The 24,306-nt window shown below is 38.4% G+C and overlaps 3 protein-coding genes across 3 annotated transcripts in view; 2 read left to right on the top strand and 1 right to left on the bottom strand.

The window, feature by feature from the left end:
• Positions 1-7,190, top strand: part of trim9 (tripartite motif containing 9) — a 15,033-nt gene extending 7,843 nt beyond the window's left edge. The window contains exons 4-11 of the mRNA XM_088433829.1: positions 66-176; positions 246-399; positions 1,354-1,499; positions 1,771-1,909; positions 2,880-2,909; positions 3,162-3,465; positions 4,415-4,577; positions 4,906-7,190. Coding sequence (XP_088289955.1) covers positions 66-176; positions 246-399; positions 1,354-1,499; positions 1,771-1,909; positions 2,880-2,909; positions 3,162-3,465; positions 4,415-4,577; positions 4,906-4,983 — 1,125 coding nt within the window. The 3' untranslated portion in view covers positions 4,984-7,190. The remainder of the gene's footprint in view (positions 1-65; positions 177-245; positions 400-1,353; positions 1,500-1,770; positions 1,910-2,879; positions 2,910-3,161; positions 3,466-4,414; positions 4,578-4,905) is intronic.
• A 769-nt stretch (positions 7,191-7,959) lies between these two features.
• Positions 7,960-20,308, top strand: pygl (phosphorylase, glycogen, liver). Its single transcript, XM_088432453.1, has 20 exons — positions 7,960-8,308; positions 9,349-9,450; positions 9,519-9,597; positions 9,967-10,070; positions 10,692-10,823; positions 11,053-11,164; positions 11,265-11,347; positions 11,423-11,560; positions 11,800-11,892; positions 11,969-12,115; positions 13,318-13,481; positions 14,518-14,632; positions 15,531-15,632; positions 16,543-16,690; positions 17,145-17,203; positions 17,278-17,419; positions 17,728-17,935; positions 18,354-18,488; positions 18,591-18,657; positions 18,840-20,308. The coding sequence occupies exons 1-20, from the start codon at positions 8,066-8,068 to the stop codon at positions 19,026-19,028; spliced, it is 2,562 nt and encodes an 853-aa protein (XP_088288579.1). The 5' UTR covers positions 7,960-8,065; the 3' UTR covers positions 19,029-20,308.
• On the bottom strand, positions 19,490-24,299 carry LOC148412565 (lysophosphatidylserine lipase ABHD12-like). The gene is made up of 13 exons (XM_088432454.1): positions 24,216-24,299; positions 23,636-23,755; positions 22,900-23,002; positions 22,698-22,817; positions 22,564-22,594; positions 22,450-22,495; positions 21,398-21,527; positions 21,294-21,331; positions 21,009-21,088; positions 20,861-20,943; positions 20,330-20,408; positions 19,898-20,025; positions 19,490-19,821 (listed from the first exon to the last, which is right to left on the bottom strand). Exons 2-13 carry the CDS (start codon positions 23,733-23,735, stop codon positions 19,794-19,796), a joined length of 966 nt encoding a protein of 321 aa, XP_088288580.1. The 5' UTR covers positions 23,736-23,755; positions 24,216-24,299; the 3' UTR covers positions 19,490-19,793.
• Between the last annotated feature and the right edge of the window lie 7 nt (positions 24,300-24,306).

Here is a 24,306-nt window from a genome sequence, read left to right as displayed (position 1 = left end):
CCAAATGAGCAAAATGTTGTTTTGGGAAAGTCAAATGTCCTCAAGGTGTGGTTTTGTTTTTCCAGGTGGTGCGCGATCAGATCTCGCACTGCACGGTGAAGCTGCGGCAGACCACGGGCCTGATGGAGTATTGCCTGGAGGTGATCAAAGAGAACGACCCCAGCGGCTTTCTCCAGGTGAGACCGGACGCCTTTGTCTTTCGTTTTTGTTGCACTGGCGCACAGACGGCTCATTCCGCCGGTCAGATCTCGGACGCGTTGATCCGGAGGGTCCTGATGACGGAGAGCCAATGGGGCAAAGGGACGCTGACGCCCAGGATGACCAGCGACTTCGATCTGACGCTGGACAGCGCGCCGCTGCTGCAGACCATCCACCAGCTGGATTTCGTGCAGATGAAAGGTACGGCCTTCATTACTTATCTTTTGTCAGGTGTTTTTTTTTTCCATTGTCTCCCAGAGAGATTTTTTTTATGCATATATATATATATATATATATATATATATATATATATATATATATATATATATATATATATATATATATATATATGTATATACAGTATAGATAAGCACAATAACTTGACAGATAAAATGCAAAATTCCATTTAATTTAGTATTTACCACTTTAAATTTGAATTATTGTGTGGTTTTTAAATGTTTGTTTTTATTTTCTCATTGATAGTATATTTGAATATGTATATGTATATGTATATATATATTAATGTGTGAATTTCAATATTTGTGTCCGTTGCCATTTTTTAAAAATCAAAGTAAAGTTTATTGTCAATTTCATACAAAGGAATCGAAATTGCGTTTCTCACTATCCTCTGCGATGTACATTTACAATAACAAAGTGCAGGTGTGCAAGATGAGACAATCCTAAAAACTAGATTCTTATTTATAGTAATGTAATGTGCAGTATGTTAGATCTACTTTGCCTAGTGTTGCTAAACTAATAACGAAAACTAAAAACTAAATACAAAAACCAGGTATGGCAAGAAAAATTAGTAAAAAATAATTTATTTCTGTTGTTGAATTGTCTTTTAAATATTTTTTGAAAGTTCCCCAAAAAATTCCAAATAAAACAATAATAAGATTATATAAATTAAAAATAAATTTTAAGCCTGTGTGTTTAATTAATATTAATTCGTTTTATTTTGTATTTCTTTACGTCATCATTTTTATTTCATATATTTCTAATCCATTTTTTCCTCATATTGACACTGACAAACATTATTTTCATCCCTCTAATCACAATATAAAATGAGCATTGCCAGATCTACTCGCTACGATGAACACATTTGCTCCGTCCTCACTTATTTGGCCTCGTATTCCTCCTCCTCCTCCTCCTCAGTGCCGTCGGCTCCCATGCTCCAGCTGGAAGAATGTTGCACGGAGAACAACAGCGCCACGTTGTCATGGAAACAACCGCCACTCTCCACCATCGCTGTGGACGGATACATCCTGGAACTGGACGACGGTGATGGTGGCCACTTCAGGGTATGTTATGTACCCCTGTGTGTATATCTAAAAAAAAAAAAAAAATATATATATATATATATATATATATATATATATATATATATATATATATATATATATATATATATGTATATATATGGCACTTTCTGTGCACTGACTCACCAACACCCGTCTTTATTAATACCCTTGCGTGGGTGAGCAAGCAGCAGCCAAAAAAGCTTAGTAGTGTGCTTGTGTGCCCCCCCCCCCCCCCCCCCCCCCCCCCCCCCCCCCCCCCCCCCACCCACAGGAAGTCTACGTGGGGCCGGAGACCATCTGCACGGTGGACGGCCTGCACTACAACAGCACGTACAAATCTCGGGTGAAGGCCTTCAATGCCAGCGGCGTGGGACAGTACAGCAAGACGCTGGTCATGCACACGTCCCACGGTATGCAAATTTTGAGTCCTCCGTAGTGGACATTGGGTTTCAGGATCTTTTGTTGACAACTAACGGGCGTCAAATTGAGTTTTTCCGATATGTATCGTTTGTGGCAGCGCTTGTTAGCTGGGAGATCGAATAGATTTTCCTTTTTGACATTTTTTGTTGACGATGACATATTGTCATCAATAAATTGCTTTATATGCATAGAAGTCATAAAATATTTTTAATTTACACCCTACTACTTATAATGGAGATATTACAGTATATTTATCAGGCCTTTTTTATGAAGTATTCTGATACCAGTCACCGATACCCAAGACTCCAGCCATTTTTAGAGCAACACAGCAATCTTTTCACACATTTGTAAATTGTACGAATGCATTTAAATTTCCTGTCTTTGTGCCAGTTGAAATTTTATGAATCCAAAGCTTGGGTGGTATTCATACTCTGTATTTATACTTTGTATCGGTGAGTTCAAAGGTTTGAATAATTACTATACTCGTTTGAGTAAAATGTTGTTGTAGAAAATACACAAAATTGATTCAGAATAGTACAATAATTACAAAATAATTAAATGACTTTAGAATAAATGTGTTTTGAATAAATATGTTTATTTACTGTGACATATATCCTTTCTTGTAACATGTAACAGTTCTCAATACATTTTTACTCATATTTGTAGTCATGAGAAATTTGCAGGAAATTTTTACTACTTTAACATAGTGAGAAAAATCCATTAAATTTGTCAAAATTTGCACTTGTGGTTCATGTCATTTTGATCCAATTGAATTGGGTTAAAAAATAGTTTTCTTTGCATTAATAATAGCGCGCCGGCTTCATGCTTTCATCGGCTTCAGAAAAAAAAAGAAAAACATGAAAAGTGTTCATGCTTTCTTTTGGTTTCAGTGCGCTAAGGCTGCTTGCGTGCTTTGTTTCACCTCTCCTCCTTTTCGCTATCGCCCCTTCCCTATTGCAGCTGGACTCCCTCCGAGTGAGATGCAGTCGGGTAAGCTTGCTCCTGCGCTCTCCCTCTCTCTCTCCCTTTTGCTCGTATATATATCTAATGATTTATTTTTTGCATATTTACATACCATAATAATGTATGTTTATCAAAAAGTTAAATACAAGTGAACTGTAGTTAGGCAGTGATTGTTTTGCTTACCACTAGAGGGAGCCCTTATATTAAGAATGATATTTGCGTCGCGCTTTTGAGACTGCCCATTCTAATTTCTAATTCGCTCTATGACCTTTGGCGCAGTTTCCTGGTTCGCCTTCGACCCGGCGTCGGCGCACCCCGACATCATCTTGTCCAACGACAACCTGACGGTGACGTGCAACAGCTACGACGACCGCGTGGCCCTCGGCGGCGCGGCTTTCTCGCGCGGCGTGCACTACTGGGAGATGACGCTGGATCGCTACGACAACCACCCCGACCCCGCCTTCGGGGTGGCGAGAGCCGACGTCCTGAAAGACGTCATGCTAGGCAAGGACGACAAGGCCTGGGCCATGTACGTGGATAACAACCGCTCCTGGTTCATGCACAACAACTCACACACCAGCAGGTAATCCGCACAAATGTTTGTAATGTTGTAATGTTAATCTTTCATAGGTAGAGCCGCTTTTTACATGGGAATAGACTAATCCGTTCCAAGCACCCCAAAATGCTCCCAAACCCTCTAAATTAACAACACTAATAAATGATAGAAAAATGCATCAAAAACATCAAGAAATACATATTAAAATTGCATTAGTGCATAGTAATCAAAATAATAATAATAATTAAAATATAACATTTAAAGCATTAACGCAAAAAAATGCTAGGCTTTTCCTGTCTTTTTTTGAAAATCTTTCAATAGATAGATAGACAGACCTAGCTAGCTTTAGCTTCCTAGCTAGCAAGTTCGATATATGGACCAAGCTATATTTAGCTTCTTAGCTAGCAAGTTAGATAGATAGACCTATCTAGTTTTGGCTTCCCAGTTAGCAAGTTAGATATAGAGAAAGACCGAGCTAGCTTTAGCTTCCTAGCTAGCAAGATACATAGACAGACAGACAGACAGACAGACAGACAGATAGATAGATAGATAGATAGATAGATAGATAGATAGATAGATAGATAGATAGATAGACAGATAGATAGATAGATAGATAGATAGATAGATAGATAGATAGATAGATAGATAGATAGATAGATAGATAGATAGATAGATAGATAGATAGATAGATAGATAGATAGATAGATAGATAGATAGATAGATAGATAGATAGATAAACAGACAGACAGACACTAATAGATAATGGAGCGAGGGAAAATACTTCATTTGCATGAAAGTCATTGTCCTTTACTTCTGACTCGTGAATGTATTCTTCTAGCCCGTGCGGCCTTTATGACGCAGCCTTGTGCATTGTCCCTTAGCAACAAGCCAGCAAGCACATCGCCACAGTTATTGAGGGGTTGTGTGGAATTCTAAAATGGAGTTGACGCAGGATTTTTTTTTTCGTTTGCCGCAGAACGGACGGCGGGATCGGCAAAGGATCCACCATCGGCGTGCTGCTGGACTTCACGCGCAGGATCCTCATCTTCCTCATCAACGATGAGCAGCAGGGGCCCGTGGCCTTCGAGGGCCTGGAGGGCGCCTTCTACCCCGCCGTCAGCCTCAACCGGAATGTACAGGTATAATGCACCGCCCACACTGGCCCTCGTTTTTTTTGTAAAATACTACTGTTACATTGTTCGCTAATCATATGTCCATTAATCGATCAAAGCTTCCCAGTTTAAATATTTTATTCAACGTTAATTACTTATTCAACGTGGCGTATTCCTTAGGACGGCTTTAAAAGACGTTCCTTAAGGCTGTATTTTCAAAGGATGAAGAAAAATAACAACACTCCAAAAACTCCCAAATTTAGTGGGGTTTGAACATCTTTTTTGGCCTTTTAAAGTGAAGCAACAGCGCCTCCCGCAGGCTTTCTTTATCATCACACGCTATCTTTTTCAACAGGTGACACTGCACACAGGCTTGCCCATTCCGGATTTCTACACTCCAGGGGAGGTTGATCCCGCTGCTCACATGTGCTAAGTCCCCCCCACGTCTTTTTTTTTTCTATCTTAAAAAGCACAGCAAGAGGAGTTTGGACTCAGAAAAAAAAAAAAAAAGCTTTTTTGTGCGCGCTTCTTGTGGCTTTTTGTGTTAGACAACAGCGATGAAAAGGTGTTTTTGTATTTTATATTGCAAGGAGCGTGCATAACTTACTGCGTTTTTTTTTAAAATGGACTTAGAGCTACGTTGAACAGAGTACTTTGAGTTGCGTAAAAATCTAGTATGCGTGAAATTTGACTCATTCAATCCCAAAAGCATATTTGTATATTTTTTCTTAAGAGTTTTAGACATATAATTCCAGTTACTTATTTACATTTTTTTCTCAATTGTTTGGCTAAAAGAAGGTCTGGTGCTAGAAGAAGAAACCAAAGTAATCAATAAATATTGGTAATTTATTACTGAAGTTATCAATTTAGTACCTATTCAATTCGCAATTGATTATAATTACATGCCAATGTAATCAATTATTTTGGGTACTTTACTGCTAAATTGATCAATTTGGGTACTAAAATACTAAACTGCCAAAGTAATTGATTGTTTTTGTACATTAATACTTAATCAATTAGTTAAATAGCCAATTACCGAATTCATTGGCTAAAGGAGGGTTCTAAAAATGACTGGAATTAAATGAAATCAGAAGTTAAAGTAATAAATTACTTTAGATACATCAAGTACTATTGTAATCAATAGCTTTAAGCACTCAAGTCTTAAAGCAATCAAATACTTTAGGTTCTTAAGTACTAAAGTAATGAATCTCTATCAAAGTAAAAAACTGCCAATGTAATCTATCAGTTCAGTACTTTAGTAACTAATTAGTTACTGTTATACTTAAGTACTTAGATTAAGTCACTTTAGACCCTCCTGTAGCCAAACACATAAGAAAATAAAGAAAACATTGATAAATAAATTGCTGGGATTGAATGTCTGGGAAAAAATTACCGTACCAGGCCACAATATTAGGTACACCGACATTTTTACAGAGCGCCTGCAAAATGCAGAGTCATGGCCACACCGTCATGGAATTGCTTTTTGATGCAACAGGAAATGACAAAACAATGACTTTTACGAACATTTCTATAGGGGCTAATGCTTACCATCAAGCGCCTTTTTCACACAGAGACTCAGCAAAATTGCTGCATCAGTGTCATAACAGTAGAGTGGCAATGCAGTATACTGTACGCTTGTGCCTTTAAAACAGAACACTGCAAATTTCTTCTGCAGTCCCTTTTAACAGAATTGCGACTGACAAGTGCTAGGCACAGGAAATGATATATTAGGGTGAGAAAAGCAGAAGCTTTTGTCATGCAAACATGTGGGAAACATTGCCCCCTGGTGGTAGGATGACATAGTGCTTGATTTGACATGTATGCTAGACCTTAAAAATGTTAATACCGCCGAGCATCAGCTTAATTAATCGTGGCAGCCGATATTGTGATCGCGATTAATTGTGCGGCCCTAATATATATATTTTATACAGTATATATATAATCCAACACATGGGACAGTCGCGAAAAAAGAAGGTGTACCTAATGTTGTGTCTGGTAAGAGTTCATCCAAGCTAACAACATCCATGCATAAGGTGCTAGATCCTGCTTTTTACCGCTGTTCGAGACCCAGCAGAGTCCACGTATCCACCGTTACATCACCTGCTGCTACTTCTAGAATACCAACAAAGCTCAGCAACAAGAAGTGTAATAAAGTATATATTTATAGATATCATATATAATGCACAGTATTTAGCATAGAATGTTATCAGGTGTTTATGACGCTTGTTGCCACGACAACAGCATCCCTCTCAGACCACCACAATGACTTTCAATGTGTTTTGAAAAGTGAAGATGAATAGACGTGTGAAAGTACGAGTGAGCAGATTAAATAGACTAGCGGATGCTTAATTTGTCTATCGCAGCTTTTTATGAATTATTATTGCGCAGTCGCTGGGCGACAATAGCTCGTTTACAGTATATACAGTCAACTGAAATGTACATAATCATATATATATATATATATATATATATATATTATGCGTGAGGCTATTTCTGTTCTAATTTAACGCCATGAGATGGTTTACATCTCCTCTATTCCCAGATGGCTGCTAGATTATTATGATGATGATGATTTGAGTATAATATGCGCCTGTGTTTTTATGTATATGTGAATATTCAATAAATGGGTGACAAATTGAATGTCTGGCTAACTACTAATATTAGCATTAGCTACTTTCAGATTTTTGTTTATCCTATTATTTGAAAAAATGCTGTAAATATTACTTGGCATTGAATGCGTGGAAGATGTATTGTCCACAAAAAAAAAAAAAAAAAAAAAAAAACCTCGAGTGTTCCCTTTTGCATCATAGAGGAAATCTGGTGTCAAAACCAAATACTGTAACTTAGTTATTAATAAATATTTTGATGGATGGGTGTCAGAACTGTGTACACAAAACATGAGAGAAACGTCACGTTTATGAAAAAAAATGATAATGTAACTACTGATTTAATAAATATCTTATTTTTAAAAAAATGTGTTCATTTTAATGATTAAACGGCATGTATTTTAAATATACGCCACAAAACGGAAACGCAATGGGCAGCCAGAAAGCGGATTGGTTGAAAGTCGACTTGCTAAACGTTTATTGGGAGAAAGTTGTACTTGCTGGAAGTTGATTGGTCAAAATAGTGAAAATCAGACGTATACGAGATGAGGGAGACAAAAGATGAGAGAAACGCCCTTTAAAAAAATGAATAACAATTTATTAAATGCTGTATTTAAAAAATACAATTATTCAGATGTCATTTTCTAAAACGGTATTTTATACAGTACAAAAAGAGAGGCGGAAATGAGAGTCATTGGCCGAAAGTGAACTCGGTGAACGTGATTGGCTAATCGTCGCCGGCGCTTTATTTCCTCAAAGAGACACGCCCACTCGCCCTCCGCCCACCAATGACACTTGACTTCCTCAACTCCAGAGTTCCACAAGTTAGTGGAGCACCCACCGAGTTGCGGGACAGCAACTCGCAGGACTCAGACGTACTCGAGGCGGACAGGAACCGGACATAACACGATGGCCACCCCGCTGAGCGACCAGGAGAAGCGCAAGCAGATTAGCATCCGCGGTATCGTGGGCGTGGAGAACGTAGCCGAGCTGAAGAAGGGTTTCAACCGTCACCTGCACTTCACGCTGGTCAAGGACCGCAACATCGCCACTCCTCGGGACTACTACTTCGCCCTGGCTCACACCGTCCGAGACCACCTGGTGGGCCGCTGGATCCGGACCCAGCAGTTCTACTACGAGGCCGACCCCAAGGTGCAGCAAAAACGACAAAACACGTTTGAAAAACGCCCTGCGCACTAATGTGGGAGAAATCAAACTTTTTGTGCGCCGAGGTGACAGAAAAGTCAAATACGTTGATAAATTACGTCAAATACATTGTTCCCCCGTTGATCGCTGGGTTTACCTTCACAAAAATACCCGCAGTCACAGAAATCCGCGAAATAGTGAACTTTTTGCTTTTGTTAAAAAGTAAATACACAAATCAATATTTTTGTCTGATATGTCTTAGAATGATGAAACGTACAAAAAAATAAAATAAATGTAGAGGGTATTTTTCAAATACATAAAATTGCTATTTTTTTTACTTAGGGAAAATTTGCTGTAACATAAACATAAACTAGTAATAGGAACCGTTATGGTCAACCACAATGTAGCAAGGCAACACTAGTTTGTTTTCCGCAACACCAGTTTGTTAAATGCAATCTTAATTTTTATTACGTTTTCGTTAACAGTACTATTTTTCTTTTTAAAATATATTAATATTTCTCTGAAATCAACTTTGGATGGATGTAAAGCAAATTTAATTCAATTTTAACCCAATTATTCAGTGAGATCACTGAACAAAAATGATATTTAATCAAGCAATTACTTATTCCTCTTTAAATGTTATCATTTATATCAGGGGTCTCAAACATGAGGCATGGGGGCCATTTGCGGCCCACAGGATGATATTATGTGGCCTCTAGACATCAAAGTTGACATAAAAAATTTTAGCGCCCCTAGAATTGTATTTTTTCTATGTGTTTTAATGCTTTTTTTTAATTACTCGTCACATCATTCCAGCATTGAAAGCTAAAGTGAATTAAATTTGTGTATTTTGGTAAAAAAAAATCTATTAATTTGGAATCGATTGATTGTAACAAACATTTCATAAATTGCAACATCAATATCTTCCCTTTTCCCAGTTAGTAATCTAAAGTTCCGCTTTTATTGCCATCGTGCCTTCGCATGCACCTTGTGGTCTACCTTTAGCGGTGCTAGAACTCTTTTCTGTTTGATGTGACCGAGTACAGAGAGTGTACTACCTGTCCTTGGAGTTTTACATGGGCCGCACACTGCAGAACACCATGATCAACCTGGGTCTGCAAAACGCCTGCGACGAAGCCATCTACCAGGTCGGAACGCCTCATTTGCATGCCGCCGTAGCGTGTCTTTGTTAGCATGTTGTGTGTGTGCTGTGTAGCTGGGCCTGGACATGGAGGAGCTGGAGGAGGTGGAGGAGGACGCGGGTTTGGGCAACGGAGGCCTGGGAAGACTTGCAGGTAAGAAGAAGATCCAACAGACAAACAATAAGAAATATTTGACTGGGTGCCTAGCGTTGGCAAGTTTTAAAAGGGCGGAAGAGCACGCGAACCCGAGGCAGGCGTGTCGCAATACAATTTAGCGCGGCTGTGTCCCGAGATAAGATTTGTCCATTTTTGTCCGCTTTGACTTAAAGGACCCAAAATATCGGATTTTTTCACAGTTAAACGTATGCATATGAATGACATTTGGCAAATAGGTTCTTTGGTGCTGACCAGGAAGTGAAACGTCACGTTTACTGAAGCCGCACTTTTCCTTGTGTGGCTGCCACGCCTCCGTCAGCATCAAGAAATGGTCTAAATATTTTTTTATTTTTTTTTTGCCCTCAGCTTGCTTCTTGGACTCCATGGCCACATTGGGACTAGCGGCGTACGGTTACGGCATCCGCTACGAATATGGAATCTTTAATCAGAAAATCCGAGACGGCTGGCAGGTCTGTACAACAGCAGCACCGCTTCGCATTGCAGCTCTAATCAGTGTCTTTTATTATTGTTATTAATATTACGCAATCAGCCGACGGGGCCAAAGTAGAGTAGGTCGTGTTGCAGCAGCAACTAATCATTACCTGTAACCTGACTGTTCAAAGCATGCAGACAGAAGGTTCCTTTTTTTTTTTTTTTTGCCCTTTTGGATTCCTGCTTGTTTGCAGTTCAGGCCTCCAGTGCAAACATGCACTTTTGCACTGATGTTTCGGACTAGGAAAATCATTTAACAAGAACCAAATCCACACCAAAAAAAAAAAAAAAATATATATATATATATATATATATATATATATATATATATATATATATATATATATATATATATATATATATATATATATATATATATAATATTTATATTTATTTATATATAAATATATATATATATATATATATATATATATATATATATATAATATTTATTTATATATATAATATTTATTTATATATAAATATATTTTTTATATATTTATTTATATATATATACATATATTTTATTTATATTTTAATTTATACTGTGTATATATATACATATATATCGTAAGTAACGTTGCTCATTGCTCATACAGGTGGAGGAGGCAGATGATTGGCTGCGTCACGGCAACCCCTGGGAGAAGGCCCGCCCCGAATACATGCTGCCCGTTCACTTCTACGGACGCATAGAGGAGACCAAGGAGGGCCCCAAATGGGTCGACACGCAGGTATCACATATTATCCGCTGATAAAATCCAGCAGTGGGAAGAGTCCAGTTCTAATAGAGGTAGGAGAAGGCAGTTCTGGTGGGACGTGAGTTTTTAAACAGGGCTTCAGGTTTCTTTTCAAATTAAGAGCAAATCAATTGGAACATGAATCAACTTTTTTGCCAAATTGCGTTACAATGACTCCTTCACAAAACACTTGCTCTGTAACTTGGGTATTTGACCCGTTTAGGTGGTGCTGGCGATGCCGTACGACACGCCCATCCCGGGCTACATGAACAACACGGTCAACACCATGCGTTTGTGGTCGGCCCGCGCGCCCAACGACTTCAACCTGAGAGACTGTGAGCGTCCCGTTACTTTTGCAAGACCCTTTCCTGTTTCTTCGTGGGGTAAGAGGACGCGTTGCCTAAAAAGCATTTGCGTGTTCTCATGTCCACACAGTTAATGTGGGAGATTACATCCAGGCCGTCCTGGACCGCAATCTGGCCGAGAACATTTCCAGGGTTCTCTACCCCAACGACAACGTAAGCATTAAAGTGATACTGTCCCTTTAAGAAGCCTGAAACGATCCGTCCTCCCCGTGTTTGTGTCCCGTTCAGTTTTTCGAGGGCAAAGAGCTGCGTCTGAAGCAGGAGTACTTTGTGGTGGCCGCCACCTTGCAGGACATCATCCGCCGCTTCAAGACCACCAAGAATGGGACACCCAGGCGGACGTCCTTCGAAAGCTTCCCTGAAAAAGTGAGATTTTAAACAGGAAGTGCCTTCGCGGGTACTGCGCTAACCTTTTAGTAGACGGGTAAAAACCATAAAAATTGAATCAAAACAAACGGGTAAACATAAATAAATAAATAATTGAAAATTAAAAAAGAACAAAACTATCATTCACGAGTATTTGATTTTTGCGGACGTTAAAAAAAAGAAAAAACAGGACAATGGAAGCTTTTTGAACTCAAAGTGATGGCGAGTTCCGATCGCAGGTCGCCATCCAACTAAACGACACCCACCCGGCCATGGCCATCCCCGAGCTGATGAGGATTTTCGTGGACATCGAGAAGCTGGAATGGGACGTGGTGAGTTCCTCTGGACGTTCTGAAGGAATCGGACTTATCCGTGACCCCTGAGCTGATGTCGTCTCGGCCCTTCCAGGCCTGGGACCTGACCAAACGCACCTTCGCCTACACCAACCACACGGTCCTTCCCGAGGCTCTGGAGCGCTGGCCCGTGGAGCTGATGGAGACCCTCCTGCCACGACACCTGCAGATCATCTACCAAATCAACCAGATCCACTTGGATGTGAGTACATGTGGAGGTAGAATGGGAGAAAGTCCAGTACTTTTTTTGGTAAATAAACTAAACCCTGGTCAAAAGGACCCAAGAATATTCTTGCTTTTTGTGAGGAGGGGAGAAATATACACACCTCCGGGTCATATTGACCCAGAGACATTGTTGTTACCTATGAGAAAGGAAAATCTATATCTGTTTAAAACAAATGACTGGTTTTTGGATCGTAAACATTTTTCACACGTTTGGGTGACGAAATAATCCCTGGGTCAAATTGACCCAGAATGTTATTATAATTCCAGTGAAACAAATGTAACACTTACATACATGGGTTTCCAAAAAAACAACTAGAGGTTTTGACACTTTGGGATAAATGTATACACCTCCGGGTCATATTGACCCAGAGACATTATTGCTGTTCTTGAGAAATGAACGTAAATGACTGATTAAAACAAAATACTGGATTTGGGTTGTACACATTTTTAACACGTTTGAGTGACGAAATAATCCTTGGGTCAAATTGACCCAGGATATTATTGTAATTCCGATGAAACAAATATAACACTTAAGTATACATTGTCACCTCTGTGAATCGGTTTCCAATTTAAAAAAAAAAGAGGTTTTGACACTTTGGGATAAATGTATGCACCTCCGGGTCATATTGACCCAGAGATATTATTGCTGTTCTTTAGAAATGAACATAAATGACTGATTAAAACAAAACACTGGATTTGGATTGTACACCTAACATGTTTGTTTGGGTGACGAAATAATCCCTGGGTCAAATTGACCCTGGATGTTCTTATAATTGCAGTGAAAGAAACGTAACACTCACATATTCATTTTTGACTTTGTCACTTTCCAAATGTGTTTCCAATTTTTAAAAATCAAAAGTCTTTGACACTTTTCGATAAATGTACCTAACCCCGGGTCATATTGACCCGGAGACATTATTTTGCTGTTCTTGAGAAATGAACATAAATCACCGGTTAAAACAAAATACTGGATATGGATTATACACATTTCTAACATATTTGGGTGACTGAATAATAAAAAATGACCCAAGGACATTATTGGCGTTCCTCGCAAACAACCATAACTTGAGGGTTGTACAAAAACTGCTTGAACTGGTTCCCAAAAATGTCATCGAGTGGGCCGAGCGACAAGGAAGTGAAATTTAGACGCAAGGTCTTTTTTTTTTTTTTGGCTCGCAGAGGATCGCGTCGCTGTTCCCCAACAACGTGGACAAGCTGAGGAAGATGTCGCTGATCGAGGAAGAGGGAGGCAAACGGGTCAACATGGCGCACCTGTGCATCGTGGGCTCGCACGCCGTCAACGGGGTCGCACGCATACACTCCAACATCATCAAGACCCAAGTGTGAGTTCCATTCCCTCGCTGCATCGCCGTTCGGTTATTGCGTTTAGGTCCGTACATTTTTCGATTGCGGGTTTCACTCGCTATTTTTGGGGGGCTTTTTTTTTTTTTTTGTTCTAAGTCGCGCCAGTCAAAAATTGCTCATCACGATTATTTTAGGAACATTTTGCGATTTTTAAAAAAATTTAATCGCTCGGCAGCACTTCATGGTTTTGTTTTTGGTATTTCTTTTACATTTATTCTATTACATCTCAAATTCCTTTATTTTACATTTTCTGGTTCTATTTTTTTTTCTTACTTGTAAATACGGTAGATTTTATTTTGAGTAACTCATGTTATAGTTTGTCTTTTGTTTTTGTTTTAATTCATTTTTGTTTTATTTTTATAAATAGCATTACATTTATTTTGGTAATTGACATAATTTTGCTTTTTGTCATTGAAATATAGCTGAATTTTATTGATATTTCTATTTTATTTCGATTTTTTTTTTGTATTTATCTGAAATTCCTTTATTTTAACATTTCAAGTTCTAGTTTTATTTTTTTTGTACTTGTAAATACGATAGATTTTATTTTTAATAATTTATGTTATAGTATGGATTTATTTATTATTCATATTATTTTATATTATTTATATTATTTTTATTATTCTATTATTTTTTATGTTATTGTTTTGCTCTTTTCATACTTTAAATCAATAAACTAATTAAAATTAAATACATTTTTATTTTATTTTATTTGTGCTCATTCATTTTCTTTTACAGTGTCATATTTTAGTATCGATCATGTGTTCGATTTCCACTTACATTTATTCATCGAGTGCATATTTTTTTTGTAAATGGTTATAGAGCGTTATTTGCCGCGCCGTCCGACGCTTCCTCAAAACGAACGCAACAAAATGGCCGAACGCCAGCCGATTGTGTCCTCATTCCTTGTCGCAACATTTGGACATCTCCTGTTACAAACGCGCTAACGTGCGGCCATTTGTATCTCGCTAACGTAGCCTGTTCCTCTCCACAATATTACGTTTGTCGCCGTAGATTCCGCGACTTCAGCCAACTGGAGCCCAAGAAGTTCCAGAACAAGACCAACGGCATCACTCCCAGACGCTGGCTTCTACTCTGCAACCCCGGACTGGCTGAGCTCATTGCTGAGGTTGCTTTTTTCAAATTTTTTCAAATCTTTTTTGTTCCAGTAAACCCTGGGGGTACTTGAAGGAGCTCCAGGGGGTACTCCAGATTTTCAAATAAAACAGACATTTTAAAAATCCTTTAAAATTCATGAATTATTTAAATATTTCAGTAAAATATAGCCATAAAACAACATTTATCTTAGCCCCTGATTATTTTTGTGGGCAAATATTTATGAATAATTAAGTTACTGATTTATTTTTGCGAACAGATCTTTACTGTAATCCCAAAAGAGGACGCCTTATGTTTAATATTTTTCTGTGCATAATATATATATTTATATATATATATATATATATATATATATATATGTATATATGTATATATATATATGTATATATGTATAGATATAAAACTTTTTTTTTGAGAAGGGCTAAAACAATTTTTTGTGGACAAATATTTCTAAATAATTAAGTTAATATAATGTATTTTTGTGAACGGATCTCTCCTGTAATTCCAAAAGAGGATGTTTTATTTTTAATATTTTTCTGTGGATAAATGTTTATTTATATATTTTTGTCTTTTGAGAACAGGTCTGATACTTTATGTTGATGATTTTTTTGTGGACAAATATATATTAAGAATCAAGTTATTTCTAACCTTTTCTATGATACAAAATACTTAGGATAGTTTATGTAGATTGTTTTTTGTGGATAAATACAAATTAATTTTGAGAGGTTCTAAAGTTGAATATATCATACACTGATGGCATGTTTTAAGTCTTTTTTTTTTTTTTTTTTTTTTAACGCAAAAATGCTCTGCACTGATAAAGGGGTACTTGGGGTAACATATTTCCCAGGGGGCACATCACTGAAAAAAGGTTGCGAACCAGCGCAATAAACAATTTCCGTCCTGTGGTCCAGGCGATCGGCGAGGACTACGTTAAAGACCTCAGCCAACTTCAGCAGCTCAAAGACTTGGTGGACAATGACGCTTTCATCCTGGATGTCTCCAAAGTCAAACAGGTACTTGTATAGTGACAGCTTTATATCAAGCTAAACGTGGTTGGCTAATTTTATTTAGCGCACCGCCACTGGGACATGCAGGACAGAACTTGGCTCACTCTGGTTCTTCGCACAGCTTGTGTTGCTGTGTACTGAGTGTGTATTTTGAAAGAACACATGCAAATTGAACAGTTTCCAAAGCAAGAGTGTGTACATGTGAATTGTGTGTCTTTCTTTGTGTAGTTGTGCTTTATGTGCTTTTGTACTTGCGTATTAGGGTATTTTTGCAAGTGTGTGCGAGCCAGAGGATGTGTGTGCGTGTGTGTGTGTGTCTGAGGAAGACTGTGTTTATGTGGGTGTGTCTATCTTGCATGTCTGTGTCGTTTAATTGGTATAATAGTGTAATATATAGAGTATGTGGGTGTGTATACATATATATGTGTGTTTCCATGTCTGTTTGTGTATTTGTATATTTGTGTGTTTTATGTGCTTTTATAGTTGTGTTTTAGCCTTTTTTTACAAGTGTGTGTGAGCCAGAGTGCATGTGTGTGTTTGTGTATGCATTTGTGAATGTGAGGAAGACTATGTGTGTCGTTTAATTTGTGTGTAATACATGGCAAATGTGTATACATGTATAAGTGTTTCCATGTCTGTTTATGTATTTGTATATTTGTGTGTGTTATGTGATTTTTTTTCTTGTGTATTAGGGTATTTTTGCAAGTATGCGTGTGCAGAGTGTGTGCAATTTTGAATGTGTGTGTGTGTGTGCTTGTCTTGCTATTTGAGGACTTGGATAGGGTAAGAGGAAATGTATTATATCAATGGGATGTCCCCACTAAGCTATTAAGACAAATCTGGATGTGCATACAGGTGTGTCTAATGATGTTTCTGCGTGTTTGTGTGTTTGTGCATGTACAAACATGTAACCCAGGACAACAAGGTGAAGTTCGCGCAGTACCTGGAGAAGGAGTACCGGGTGAGGATCAACGCGGCTTCCATGTTCGACGTGCACGTGAAACGAATCCACGAGTACAAGCGGCAGCTGCTCAACTGCCTGCACATCGTCACCATGTACAACCGTGCGTACGCGTCGTCGTCGTTGTACCTCCCTAAGGGAAAACACCCCACCGTCACACTACTGCAAGTCCAAACAAACACATGCTTGTTGACGTGCACTGGGAATTTTCCACAGGCTAGTGGGCGGGGCTGCGAACACACGCGCACTTTCACTTTGCCTATATGATTAGGCAACATGTACTTAATGAACTTTTGTGGGCAGTTTCAGATTTTTGTTTATTTCTCTCATATTTTGACTGAATAACTAGATGTTATCAGTAAATCTGGATTATGCAAACATGGCTGTTCCCAGGACTCGAGGCTACGGCTAATGCTATGTGGTCTACAACAATCTAAAGTAATGACCATCTGCATTATAATGAAAAAAATAAAATAACTAATAGATGGCAGTTCTGAATAAAGTTATGCAGCTGCGCCTTTTTTTTCAACGCTACTGATTTATGTGTTGTCCCCCAGGCATCAAAAAGAACCCGTCCGCACCTTTCGTACCTCGAACCGTGATCATCGGGGGAAAGGTGACCTAACAGACTTTCTACACAAGCGCACACGTACATACGCAGAAATAATGGGCCACTGTCGCCCTCTGCAGGCCGCTCCTGGTTACCACATGGCCAAGATGATCATCAAGCTGATCACGTCAGTCGCCTCCGTGGTCAACAACGACCCTGTGGTGGGAAGCAAGCTCAAAGTCATCTTCCTGGAGAATTATAGAGTTTCCCTGGCAGAGAAAGGTTTGTCTTTTATTTATCATATGAGGGAAGTGTTCCTATAATTTTGCAAGTCCAAATAAAGTCATTTGATGGTATTTGTTTGATTTAGCCGCTGGATGGATTTTTTTTTTCACTCTGGCTGAATATAAGTGATTTTGTGGACCTAATATAAAATAGAGAATATTTAAACGAATATTCGTGGTGGGTTTTATATTGTTGTGTATTTCTGTAGTGCAGCTTTCAGGCATTTTTTTTTTTAGTATGGTAAGGATAATGGAAAAACGTAGAATACATTATGATCGTTCTTGTCTTGGGCTTTCGTCGGTCAGTGATCCCGGCCACAGACCTATCGGAGCAGATCTCGACGGCGGGTACCGAGGCGTCCGGCACGGGCAACATGAAGTTCATGCTCAACGGCGCGCTCACCATTGGCACCATGGACGGCGCCAACGTGGAGATGGCCGAGGAGGCCGGCGTGAAAAACCTCTTCATCTTCGGCATGACAGTGCAAGATGTGGCGGAGATGGACAAGGAGGGGTAACACACAAAAAAAGACATTTTATGTATATTATTATTTAGATGTATTTTTAATTATTTTATATTACATTTTCATTTTTCAATTTATTTTATGTCTTTTTTTTCAGTTTTTTTCTCATTTTTACCATTTATTTATTTATATATATATTTTATTTATATATATATATATATATATTTTTTTTTTTTTTTAATTATTTATATATATTTTTAAAATTATTTATTATATATATATATATATATATATATTTTTTTTTTTTTTTTTTTAATTATTTATATATATTTTTAAAATTATTTATTATATATATATATTATTGTTATTAACCACTCAAGATGTTTTTTTGACATCCATAGCCATTCATGGCAGTGAATGAGATAAAAAGCTAGTCTCACTTGATTTTATGTTTGCCGTTTTCTTCAGATATGATGCCATGTCTTACTATAAGAAACTCCCAGAGCTGAAACAAGTGATGGATCAGATCACGAGCGGCTTCTTCAGCCCCAAAAATCCCAATTTATTCAAGGACTTGACCGAAATGCTCTTCAAATATGACCGGTGGGCTGGAAACAAACAAACAAAAAAAAAAAGACATTGAAAACCAAAAATAAAAGAATGACTATATTTTTATGAAGCATATTTCCCTTGCTTGTTTTTCAGGTTCAAAGTATTTGCCGACTACGAAGCGTATGTGAAATGTCAAGAGAAAGTCAGCAAACTCTATCAGGTAATGTGGAGCTCATGGCAAGGGAAGGGATAACATTACAGTTACTGTATAAGGTTTAATAAATAAATATTAAAGTATTAAGTGTACTGCAGAAGTTCGTGCCCGTGGCATGTGCATTTACAGTTAACTAATCGAACATGGCCCTAGTTTGTTTATATTCTTGACTTTTATTTTACTTCCAGAATCCAAAGGAGTGGACCAAAATGGTGGTGATGAACATCGCTGCGACAGGAAAGTTCTCCAGCGACCGCACCATCGCCGAGTACGCTACGGAGGTGTGGGGCGTGGAGCCCACCGACCTCAAGATCCCCCCGCCCAACGAGCCCCGAGAAGCCATCGAGAAGACTGCCCGTGAGCTTAAGAAAATGTGAAAACCGCAGCAGTTTTTGTTTCATGACTACAGGGGTGTCCAAACTTTTTTTTTTCCCCCCCAAGGGCCACAAAAGGGAAAATTGAAGGACCAATTTGAAATTGACCTAATTTATCAAGCGCACTAACGCCAATCAAGGGATCGCATAATTTATTTAATTACAATGTTTTCGAAACAGAAAATAATCTGTCAACGGTTAATCGGGAATTATTCATGTGATATTTTCATAATCAGGACCTTGACACAGAGCAGAAAATGGAGAAAACAATTTTGCGTGTGAAAAAAAAAAAAAGAATAAATAAAAAAAATAAATAATACAATTTTGAAACGTACAATTTTTAGTATACATCGCGGGCCATTTAAAGGTGGATGCTGGGCCACAAATGGCCCCCGGGCCTTAGTTTGGACACCATTGCTCTAACACCTCCAGTCACACAACCCACAAAAATCAAACAAACAAAATGCAACTACACGCCGCTTTTACTTTGGTCAGGCAAAAAAACTTTTATTTTCTCATACTGGTGTCTGTTACGTTTTTTTACACTGCATTTGCAAACATTTATTCACTTATATTGTGGGAGGTGCTCGGCTCAAAACAGAGCCTGTGTTATCAACGTGAAAATTCTAGTTTAAGCGCTAGTCAAGGCAAAAAAAAAAATCTTTCTTTTTCTCCAGTGTTTTCCTACCAGTGTTGACATTAAAATCTCAGGTGATGAAAACATCGGCTGGATTTTTTTTTGGGGGGGGGAGGACATTCCTTTTTTTGTTACGCTCGCAGCTTCAGCAGAAAATCACTGTGAAAAACAAACAAAGAATATATTGCCTTCACATTTCACACGGCAACACTGCATCAAAACGTCTCCTCCTCACCCCACTGATTTGGACAGGCCTGGATCCAAGTAGATGTTGTTGTGGGAGAATCCGCGGCTGGCCGGGTAGGAAATTATTTCTGACGGAACGTTTTTGTTCCGCTGGCTGTGCAGTGAGATTTGGTACAGCTGGAAGAAAATGCGAAAGGTTAGGGCAGGGGTCAGCAACCTTTCACGTTCAAAGAGACATTTTGACCCGGTTTCCACGAATAAGACAACACTGGGAGCCTAGAGAGGTTTAGGTAGGATTAAAAGAAGCAAGCAAACCGAACGTACGTCTGAATCCATCCGTGTTGCCAAACGGGGACATTAAAATTAGATTTATTTTGAAATTAATGGAGATTTTCCATGATATTCTCTCTCATCTTGCGGGCCAAGTTATCTTGGAATAAAATGGCTTTAATGAAAAAGGGTCAGCGTGTCTTTGCGTTACCTTTTGACCCATTTGGTACGGAATCATGTCGTCATCCTCCGCATGCAGGATCAGCAACGGACAAGTCAGCAACTTTAAACTTGAACATATGGACGCGTTTTCGAAAATGTTATTTTATACACATTATTCATGACAGGAAATAGAAATGAACAACCGTCTTCACTTTCTTTTTTTTAATTGGCAAAATAATAGTTTAAATCTCAATTTCCAATCACTGGAAATGAGCACAATTAATTTTGCATTTGACTAAAACATTGACTACAAAAAAACAATTATATGATTAGTTAAAATGATTAAAATAAGTAATTATATTCATTGTAAATGTATCATTTATCATACAACTTTTAAGGCTATAAAACCCCTCACCACACCCATATTGCACTATCCCAGGCATACATGCACATTTTCTCAAATTTCTCCGTTTAAATGCTTCCAACATTCATAACTTGGTAGAAAGTTGCCCCCCAAAAATGCACAAAAAATACATATTTCACTATAAGTAGCACTAAGTCAAATAATGTGTCAACTCACTTGTCTTCGTTAGCAAACAGCAGCTTGTTCTTCTCCAAAGCGTTCCACAGGAAGAGTTCCAGACCCGGAAGAAACGTGTAGAGCTTCGGGATATGGTGTTAATAATTTGCAAGCCAAAAAGCTGTAAACTAACACAAACTGGTCTGACCTTAGCCAGGGGAAAGTTGATGACGACCTCTCCGATACTTGTGAACGGCGCCTCTAGAATTAGGGCGTCCAGGGTGGAACCTCGTAGAACAAAACACACTAAACTCATTCACTGTCGGCCATTTTGAAGCACTGTTGTGCAGGGGTTAAGCATAATATTATTGTTAAAACGACGCGTTGCAGTCACAATAATACTAAATCTACTGCATTTCTGATTACCAATACTATAGAGTATTTTAATACAGGTCCCGATCTTCGTACTTGGCAGAAAAGCGACACCACCCACCTTGCTCTTGAACCTTTACAGCAGTGTTGCTCGCAACCCTTCAGGAAAAGAAGACTCGTTGTGATCCGCCTCCTCCATGACATCATATGCGAGAAGAAGCTCACCCAGAACCGAGGGAGTGCCCCCATAGGCCCACCAGAGAGTTCCCGCTGTGCTGCTTCACCCACGCGTACAGGTGGAGGGCGTCCGTGGTCATTCCGCGTTCGCTCGGCTGCCCCGTCGAGTCGCCGAAGCCTGCGTCGTGCAAAATCAGTTTCACAATTTTTTTAGCTGCCTTTGTTCTTTGTTACACAATTTGTTTATTTTTGTAAAGGCTAGCTTAGCAACAGTTCTCATCGAAAATTTTTCCGAATACAGGGCAAGATGTCACATCCTTATTGATCTGCTTTAGGTGATTTTGATGCTATATGTTAGCATAACCGCAGCATGCTAGCATTGTAGCATTACTCAAGAAATCTCGAATATGTGCATTTGCTCTAGATGCTTTCAATAGGTCTACTTGTTATATGTTAGCATAACAATGGTTAGCATGTTAGCATTACTCATGTTTGCATTTTAGCAGTTCTCATTTGAAACGGTGCATTAATACATGTTTTAATGATTTAGCTTGCTATGTGTTAGGATAATACAAGCTAGCTTGTTAGCATTTTAGAAGTTCTCAAAGGACAGTGCAAGAATACGGGGCAAGATCTAAAATCCTTATTGATCTGCTCTTGGGTGTTTTATAGGATTACTTGTTAGCATGATCGAATTTTACCAAGACTCAGGTTAGCATTTTAGCAATTTTGAATAGATATAGTACAAGAATACAGGGCAAGGTGTAAAAATCCTTATGAATTGCTGCTTCGATAATACTGTGCTACTTCCTATAAGTTAGCATAAACGATGGTTAGTAAGCTAGCCTTTTAGCAATACTCATGTTAGCAATGTGGTGCAAGTGTTAAAATTTGAGCAATTGTCATTCAAGATAAACCAGAATACAGGTTGTATATGAAAAATGTATTGGCCTCTAAAATTACTATATTACTATCTTGCTAGATATACAGTATGTTAGCATGTATATTCTTAGCATTTTAACAAGTTGCATTATTCTAGTACCACGATTCAACAATCCACAATTTCCCAAATATGCCTGAAATAATAAAACTGAACACACCTCTGTAGTCCAAAGACAAGACGTGGAACCCTGCCGAGCTTAAAATCTGCAGAGTTACGTACATATATTAGTAGAACGCTTACAAAAATGTAATTGATTATTTTAAATACAAACCTTCACCAGTTGCACCCTGTGATCTTTGGCCCTGAAAAAAACACAAAAAGATTTCAGTCATTTTGCTTGTGCTTAATTCACATATAATCCCCTCTGGGCTCCATTATGCTGGGTTCCAGTGCGTCTACAGTCACCTGGTGCCCACGTTGCCATGGAGATAGATGATAACAGGACTCCCATCTCCCAGAGCCTTGCGGTACCACTCTGGGCCCTTCCCAGACGCCTCATCCCATTGGCTGGCAGGGAGCGTGTGCCTCAGGGTGACGCAAACAAACACTTTGATAAGACGCGAAGCTTTTTTTTTTTTTTTTTGCTGTGGCAAGCTGTGGTGATTACCATACACCCACTCGGACACCCTCCTCCGGGTCCAAGTAGAAGTTGCACGTGTGGTTCAGCACATATTCAGGATGGTTGAGATCCATCATATATGGAATCCTCACTGCAGATGACAGTGCTCAAGGTTAGCATTTTGGTTATTCGCAATGGACTAACAGCTAAATGCAACTATTGTAATGCATGATAGCTACTAATCTGGTTGTTAAAGGATGAGTACAGCTAATGATTGCTTGAGAAGATTTTGCGTCTTACGAAAATAAGTTCAACAAATTAATAACTAACTAGTGTCTAATGGTGGATGAACTTTTACTGCTGCTATTAATTCCGTAGTAGTTAGCTTTAGCTAATTGTCAGATCTGCCATATGACCAGGGTGTTATTTCTAGTAGATTATTAAAACGTGTAAAATTGAAAAATGCAACGATTCTAATATGTCTATGTGATTGCAGCTTGTAGCCAGTTTTCAGGGGGAAAAAAATCTTTAGCTCAGGCTTGGTTATTGTCATGGCTGAAAGTTAAATAGGGTACGCAATTGCAAGAAGTGAAGCACGCAACGTTACGCATCAGTGATTTCTCTCATGCATGCGTACCGGCGTTCCAGTTATGTGCATCCCTGCATATGACAAACTTAAAACCAACTAGTAGTTTAGCTGGTCCTGATATATTAATTTTGTCACTTTAACATTTTCAGCAAAGGTCTAATAGACAGGAAGTCATCACTGTATTATTGTATTTACACAAGTGAGCAAAGATGATATAGGCCAGAGTCCAAGGGCACAAGTAGATGATGAGCGGCACTGACACATAGACAGCCACAAGGAAGGAAGCCACCTTCATCACTCCTACCACTTGTCTTCCTGTAACAATAAGGAGGAATTAAATTTTATATAGATATACAAAGTGCCAAAAAAAATAGACAAATATAGTAAGAGGTTTGGCAGAAAAAGCAGCAAGAATCAATATGTGCAGTTCAACAATGGGAACTCAAGAGAGTTTAAGCTAACTCACGGGGCCCCTCAAGGCTCTGTGTTTGATCCTAAAATATTTAGACTGCACACACACACACACACACACACACACACACACATATATATATATATATATATATATATATATATATATATATATATATATATATATATATATATATATATATATATATACTGTATATGAACAGTATATGAAACAAAGCACAAACAAGTAACCTGCAGGCACATTTTTAAAATGCTTAATCTTTACCCAAAAAAGCCTTTAGACAATTAAAACGCTACAGAAGCGATAAGTAAAAGCTTAAGAGGCTGTATAACTAAAACTTACCTCCAAAATGTCCTTGATAACCTCGCGGTAAGCAGGGTAATAGTTTGGAAAGAGTTGAACAGACAGAGGAAGTTAAAACATTTCCTGTTTA

This window comes from Hippichthys cyanospilos, chromosome 14, assembly GCF_059441005.1.
Source record: "Hippichthys cyanospilos isolate Australia breed blue-spotted pipefish chromosome 14, RoL_Hcya_1.0, whole genome shotgun sequence".
Classification (NCBI taxonomy): domain Eukaryota; kingdom Metazoa; phylum Chordata; class Actinopteri; order Syngnathiformes; family Syngnathidae; genus Hippichthys; species Hippichthys cyanospilos.
Note: the sequence above shows the minus strand (reverse complement) of the source record. Positions and strands in the feature narration are given on the sequence as shown.